The sequence below is a fragment of the Oreochromis niloticus genome, linkage group LG6, assembly GCF_001858045.2.
Source record: "Oreochromis niloticus isolate F11D_XX linkage group LG6, O_niloticus_UMD_NMBU, whole genome shotgun sequence".
Taxonomy (NCBI): domain Eukaryota; kingdom Metazoa; phylum Chordata; class Actinopteri; order Cichliformes; family Cichlidae; genus Oreochromis; species Oreochromis niloticus.
In genome coordinates, this window is record NC_031971.2 from 19,748,542 (window position 1) to 19,755,917 (window position 7,376).

At 38.3% G+C, this 7,376-nt stretch overlaps 1 protein-coding gene across 1 annotated transcript; it reads right to left on the bottom strand.

The window, feature by feature from the left end:
• Positions 1–336: 336 nt before the first annotated feature.
• Positions 337–1,360, bottom strand: LOC109202652 (spore coat protein SP96-like). The gene is made up of 4 exons (XM_019360492.2): positions 1,252–1,360; positions 1,063–1,136; positions 885–953; positions 337–758 (listed from the first exon to the last, which is right to left on the bottom strand). The coding sequence occupies exons 2-4, from the start codon at positions 1,117–1,119 to the stop codon at positions 510–512; spliced, it is 375 nt and encodes a 124-aa protein (XP_019216037.1). The 5' UTR covers positions 1,120–1,136; positions 1,252–1,360; the 3' UTR covers positions 337–509.
• Between the last annotated feature and the right edge of the window lie 6,016 nt (positions 1,361–7,376).

Sequence of the window (7,376 nt, forward strand, 5' to 3'; positions counted from 1 at the left end):
AACTGAATGGTGAGAAGTGAAACTGAAATTATTCGAGAGCTAAATTTTTAAAGGATAAAATGCAGTTTCAAAGCAAATGAATTCATTTTCAAAATATAAAATTCAATTTCAATTTAGTGACGATCATTTTCAAACCATAAATTCAATTTCAAATTAGACTAATTCAAATTCAGTTTTCAAAAGCATTTATTCAAGTTACAATTCAGATTCAATCTGAGCAATTCAAATTCAAATTTAACTTATTAAAATTCAGTTTCTGATGGCACAGATTTCTGCCCATATATTGTACACACCCAGGACATCAGGTGTTTACCCTGCTGGCTGGCAGGAGATTCAGGCTGCTCACGGACAAACAGACTCAAGGTTCCCAATAGATCAAATCATTTTTAAAAAAGCTGGATCAATTAACACAGGTTTTCAAACACTGCTGATTTTATTTTATTTTTTTGTATCAGTAGAAACTACAGTATAATGGTAGTTCCAGCAGTAGCAGGAAGTGCCGTAGCAGACTATGGGCGCAGGAGGCTAATGAGGAGCTGGAGTATCTGGGCAATCCTAGGATCGATAGTGGTGGTAGCTCCAGCAGTGGTAGTAGTAGCTCCGGTTGTAGTTGTAGCACCAGCAGTGGTAGTAGTAGCTGCGGTTGTAGTTGTAGCTCCAGCAGTGGTAGTAGTAGCTGCGGTTGTAGTTGTAGCACCAGCAGCAGTGGTTGTAGTAGCACCAGCAGTGCTAGTAGTAGCGGCGGTTGTAGTTGTTGCCTGTAAGAAAATGAAATATTTTGCTATCAAATCTGCAGTACAAAGAATGATCCTTTAGTAATGTAACAATAACACGCAGTCAAGTGTCTCAATTGCTGAACTCTGGAAGACAGATAATATCCTCACCCGAGTAGTGACACCATGGTTCTCATGAGAGCCAGAATGTCTGTGCCAGTGACCAAAATGTCCAAAAGTCTACACAAATTAAATATTTTGAATGTGTTAACTGAATATCACAGTACATTATACACTCTTACACTACAAGGGACAAAACTGATGCAGTCTTCAACACTCAGACACTTACAGGATTTGCCAGAGCCAGGCTCAGCAGGCATCCAAACAGAAACACAACCTTGATCATGGTTTCAGGGATTTCACCTGATGAACAAATATCAGTAATGCAGATGAGTGTCTATTCTAAAACAAAAGTAGACTCATCATCCTACCAACATTATACTGAAAGCACAGAAACAGTGAAAGAATGATAAGTTACCGGCAGGTCTTCACAACCTCAGCAGACTGTCTGAAAGATGACAATGTTGTCCTGAATTAGGAGCTTTCCTTTTATACAGTTACAGGAGTGTGTTTAATCCTATTAGCATACTGTGCTGTTGGGACATTGCAGTTATTACGAGATCTTCCATCTTCATATTTCAAAATGAAGGAACACATTGGGAAATAAACCGAGACACATCTGGCTCATGTTGTTTGATGTATGTGATAGCTGTTGTCTGAATTTATGTGTCACACTTAACCTGTGTAGTCTCAATATTACATTTAATTTTCAGTGAATTTCCAGGAATATCCAATGAGAAGTTGTTAAAACGTTTTGATTTTTAGCTGCAAAATGTGAAATCTTTTCTGTTTAAAGGGATTATCCCACAGACTTACTGTCCATTGTCCATGCAAGACTTGGTTCTAAGCTCATTGCTATTTGGAAATAATGAATTATTATGCATCAGACATGATGAATTGGCACAGCTTAAAGATGTTTGTACATCCTCTTTATAATATGCTGTGCAATTTCTTGCTTGCGTTTGGGTCCACTTCCTGCCTGCCACACAACCGAATCATGACAGTATGACTGTATCTGTTTCACATAATGCATAGTGTCATGTTTGGTGAAACCCAAACTTAGGTACTGGAGCAAGGTGTTGTATGTGAAAAATGAGATACAGCAGGTGATACAATGTCAAATAATCTTCCACCTCGCATGTCTGAATGTTTTCATTTTGACATAATACTGTGTTAACACAATTGATCTAAAGTCAAACAAAAAACATAAAATCAGAGTAGAAAAAGTTAGATTTTGTTCTGTAACAACCACAAACATGTTAATTGAATCATATTTCATAACTTTAAATGCAAATATAAATTGTCAATTTTAAAATCATATGCACCAGTTTTGCAAACAAAGGTATTTGCAGCCATTTACCTTTTACCTTCTTTTTAATAACCATTTCAAACTATTTACATAACATTCAGATGTTCCGCATTCATTAAGATGCCACACAAATTATTTGTGCCACTCCAAAAAAATAATTTCTGTCCACTATAAAGGAGAACATCACAGGATTGATACCGGGAGACACCAGTCGCCTCATTGTTCTGACACACAACACAAAACTATCCACAACACTACACACTAAGTACACAAGACAACACATTAACTACACATACGCTTAACGTTACAAATCTCTCACATCTCAAAACTCCCTCTCTCTCTTTTTCTGCTGTCTTTCTTTCTCTCTCTCTCTCTCTCTCTCGCTCACTGTCACTCCTAAAACTCCCCCCTCGTCCTTAACAACCAAATGTCATGTTGCCATATCATTTTTTGATTGGTCGACATGGTGCATTTTTCCACCAACACCAAAGGGCTGTTTTTTGTTTCATTTTTTTATTTTTTGGTCATAAGCAGAGAGTGCTTGCTAGCGCTGTCCTTAAACAGTAAACGTGACGAAACTATTGAGGAAAAAACACCGCGTATATATTGTTTATCACGACTCTGGTTTTACGTGGCCTATCAACACAATTTAAAAACTGTTATATATCACCTTGTTGCTTTGTCATCTTGAAGTGGTCATGTGATTGGCTTATGTGGAATTACAGGGATTATTTTACATAACCATCATCTCATCATTGCATTAATTATCATTTCATCAAAGTGTTTATTGAAGTTGCTGGCATTATGTTATAATTTATATTATAGGGGTTATCATAATCAAATATTAACATTTTTATTACAGGTGCAGTTATAACTACTTTAAAATGATTGAGTTAAATATATATGTATCATAACTCATATGCTGAGTATATTGGTATAGTAAAAAAGTAGCTGAGCAAAGGCCTGAATGTATTCAGCTTCTTGTTGCATTTGAGTTTGCTTAGTTACAGGTGACGGAAGGATGTCCAGTCCATGGTGACCTCAAAGGCCTTAGGTCATCACCATGTTCGGAAGAGTATGCCACAAGGAGGAACCTCTATGTTGCATTTAATTCTTAAAATACATGAATGTTCTGTACATGCAAATTATGTGCTTGTAAACGCAAGAAGGGGCGTTACAATACCCTGATGTTATAAAAGCAATCTAGAGTGTATTTTGGGCAGAGATGTACAACTGTTTGGCAGTTTACACCTCTCCACGCTGCGTGCATTCATTAAAAATCAATTGTTTGATTGACCTCTTCTGGACCATCATTGTTTTACTCTCATCCTCAATTTCGAACCCGTAACATTTGGTGCATTGGCCGAGGGTTGAGGGAGAAAAGGTGGAGGTTGAGACCGAGAGGGTCCAAGGTGCTCAAACAGGCAGACACGAGTCAGTGGTCGAAGTGAGTGGACATAAGCCGGCTTATTCAAAGGTAAGGCACTACCTGTTGAATTATTTCCAAACAGTGCTGAATTGGTTCTGACAAAATTGAAAGTCTACTCACTGAAAATTACTGGTAAAGGTCTGTTTTGATTTTGGTGAAAATCTCATGAGAATTGAAGTTGAAGTAATGATAATGTAAGGTTAAGTGACAGTACTGATTAAAGGAAATGCAGTTGGACTGCTAAGGAAAGAGAATTTAAAGTAGTTGGACTACTGAATTTAGGATATAGGTCATTTGAAATCTGTATATGGTCATACAGTTATAATTGAATATAAAGCCGGGCTTGGACACCGATATGGTGGGTTTGTGATTTTTGGGGTGTCTTCAAAATAATTAAATTGTATAGAGCGGGACTCTGGGAGTCTAACAAGTGCATTTGTCGGAAGGTGACGCTTCCAAGTTGTCGGTGACGATCGACAGCTGCCTCGGGGAGGGATAGTTCACTTGGCAAGTGTGGAGAACTACGACACTCCAAAATAGCCACTGACTGGGTCAGTTTACCGTCCGGGGCGGTGGTTTGCACTTTTTTGGTCAGTAGAAACCGGGTTTCGGGCGTCTACCTTTTAACTTAAAACTTCGGGGAAGCCTGGGATGTGGGGTGTCCACATAACAGGGCTTTTCGGGTTGAGTTGATTGATGCTTTTAAATTGTGTAGGGTCTTAGATATTTGGCCACGGCCCGGGGCCGAGACTGGTTATAATTGATGACAAAAAACTCAGGGAGTTTATCGGTCGGACCGTTAATTTAAAAATTGTCTAAATTGTGTAGGTTTTGAAATGAGAGGCCTAAAATCTGTGCAGTTGTAATCATAGGACGTCTGTGTAAATAGATTAAGAGACTTGTCTGAGTCTGAGAGTCAGGCTGGTATTATTTTTAGATTGTGTGTGTGTGTGAGAATGCAAATAAGGCAGCTGAGAGGTCAATAGAGTATGAGGAAGTTAATAGGGACTGCTAGACATTGCTGGTGCATGTACTTAAGATGCTGGTTTTGTTTATTACAATATGTAAGTAAAGTTTTATTTCTTGCCATGACTGTATGACTTTTTGAGGGGTTTTGAGATAGGATACATAAACTGTTGATACTTAAGACCGTTACCTGGGTTCTGAGAACTGAAATTGAATTTGAGATAATTTAATTAATAAATATGTCTGTAAGCGATGTGTGTTTTGGGGTGTCGAAGTAAGATGTTTTAGGATTTTAGATGGGTTTTGTTTCAGTTTGAGATAATATATACAGTTACATTTTCTGTGTGTGTGTTGTTGAGTGACAACATGCGCAGTTTAAATTGGGCGCTGTTCCTTCCTCTTTTAGTTTCAAAACACAAAGGCTGTTAGATTAAAAATTACTTTGTGAGGAACGGTTTGACTTTTGACTAGGGAAATAATATGCTTACTTTTGGGTCTATGAAGATATTTGACCTTCAGTGATGTTATGAGAGGTTTCAGTTTTCTTTTTCTTTTTCTTTTGACTTGCTCTTTCTGATCATGGAAGGCATGTCCAAAATACTCGTATGAAAGCGTATTTTGTGTGATTTTAACTGTGTGAATGCTGTCAGTATTTGATTTGAGTGACTGGGTGATTTGTCTGAGTAAGTGAAAAGGGGAAGTTTGAGAGAGAGAAAGGCAGTGCGTGTGAGACGATTTATGGCGTCTGAAAGAGGTTAGAGCATTTAAAAGGTGTGTATGGAATAAAGGAGTGTGAAATATATTTCTTGTGTGATGAAAAGTAGGATGTGCTAAAGTTTGAAAGTGCTTTTAATTCAAGAAAACAAAAAACAAAGGAGTTAGATTAGTTTGAGGAACAGGAAATATGGCTCTGTGTACCGAGGCTGCTGCAACAGGAAGTGTGTGTGTGTGTGGGACAGGAAATGCATGCCCATAAAAAGGGAAGCTCACGGTGACAAGTGTGCACCCAGAGTAGAGAGAGAGATTTAACTCTGGGCAGATGAAGCAAAAGGGAGGTTTTAAGATAAAAATGAATATGATACTAATTATATGGTTTAGTGTGTCAATACAGGTGGGCGTCTTTCAACTTTGCAACTTTGAGTTCAGCAGCAGAAAAGTAGATTAAAAGAATTGGGAGAAAATAAGCCAGTCTTTGGCTCGAAATTGTGCAGCTTGAGCTCTTACTTTGTCCTTGACCCGAGAAGAAACGCAAAGGACAGTCAATTTCCTGATGAAGGTCGATAGAACATCGTGGACGTGAAGAAGTAACGGAAGCTAAAAGACAGTGCACGCGAAAGCAGTAACACTGACAACGACTGATGAGTCCAGCAGCATGACAGAAAGCACGAGATGCAACATGCATGCTGGTGAAGAACAGCGTGATATGTCTGCTTGAAGGCACTGACTGTCATATTTGCCAAGCTTGGAGCAATCTTGGAAGAAAAGACTGAAAAGATGGATGCAGAAGAAAACAGAGCAAATGAAAATAAGACTGAAGGAAGAGGAAATACTGAAAGATCAAAACAGAGGAGAAACAGACTGTGTTTGCTGGGGCTCTGAAGCCCGAACAGGACACTGTGAATGAAAAAGGACCAGTGAGAGATGAAGCTGGACGAGTTTGACTGCGAGAAGATAGGAGATGATTGGATTGAAATTGAACCCTGAACCCATGAATTGTTTAGGGATGTCCACCATATCACAACAAAGAGGTAAACAATACAAAAGGTAAAGATAATCAAAATAACTGACAATTATATTAATGAATAGAAAACACACATATACCAATTGTTACATGTGAGATTATTTTTGAAACGAATCAGAAGTGAGATAGTTTGAATCTAGAGCTCAGTGAAAAGATGCATAAATTAAATATGAATACATGAAAATGCAATGAATATATAAGGATGCAATGAAGAAAACAGCTTACACTGCATTTACATGACCACATAACGCAAGGAAGAACACGCTTACATACATGGCATAATTGGTATTTTTGACTAGAAAAAGAGAAATGGGTTATTTAACCACTGGTGATAATAATGAAAATGTCTTAGTTTTGTTATTTTCAGGAGTAAAGCAGACTTGGACCGGCTCTCCAGATCCAGCAGTCGGAAGAAAGTTAGAGGTTAACATCTATGGATAAGTTAAGGCAAGTTTCTGGTTGAATTGTTCACAGCATGATGTGTCCAGGAACCTGAAAAGCAAGCCCCAGCTCCTGGCTGAAGACCAGGAGGGCGGTAATTTAAGGTGGGAAATCAAAATGTGGGTTAGTAACTCGGGGAAAAAGAAAACTGACTGCTTAACTGGAGAGTTGGGAAGAAGTCTGTGAGACTGTGAAGCCATATATGCAAAATAGCACACACAAACATACGCAATGAAGATCGGCTTGCTACTTGTATGAGTGATAGAATGGTGTGAATGTTGAATAAACGGATTAAACTAGTTTAAAAGGGTGACTTAGCAGTGCTTTTGCACTGAGTGATCAAAACAAGTGATTAGTATAGAAAGAAAATGAAAATAATTCAATAATGTGATAAAGTTTAAACATGTATTTCTTTTGCCAAGTTAAATTGTTGAGATATGGCTGAGTATGGAAAAAGTTTGAGAGCTTGTGTGAATGTGGACAGAGGAGCTTGCTGTGTGGGTGTGATTGAGGCCTTAAAGGAGGGGTAGATTGTTCAGAGGTGCAAATTTGATTAGGAGGTGTATAAATTAGTGTTGACACATTGTTGTAAGGTGTTAGGCTGAATCTGAGTATGGTAAAGTGCCTAACCGGGGTTATTGTTGTGTACGAAACGGT

What these genes read in the sequence shown, in the direction of transcription:
- LOC109202652 (XM_019360492.2), bottom strand. Translation starts at nt 1,119, where the DNA reads ATGATCAAGGTTGTGTTTCTGTTTGGATGCCTGCTGAGCCTGGCTCTG. An exon ending in GCCTGGCTCTGGCAAATCCT is followed by an intron (nt 954 to 1,062) that starts GTAAGTGTCTGA and finishes TAATTTGTGTAG; the next exon opens with ACTTTTGGACATTTTGGTCA. An exon ending in ACCATGGTGTCACTACTCGG is followed by an intron (nt 759 to 884) that starts GTGAGGATATTA and finishes ATTTTCTTACAG; the next exon opens with GCAACAACTACAACCGCCGC.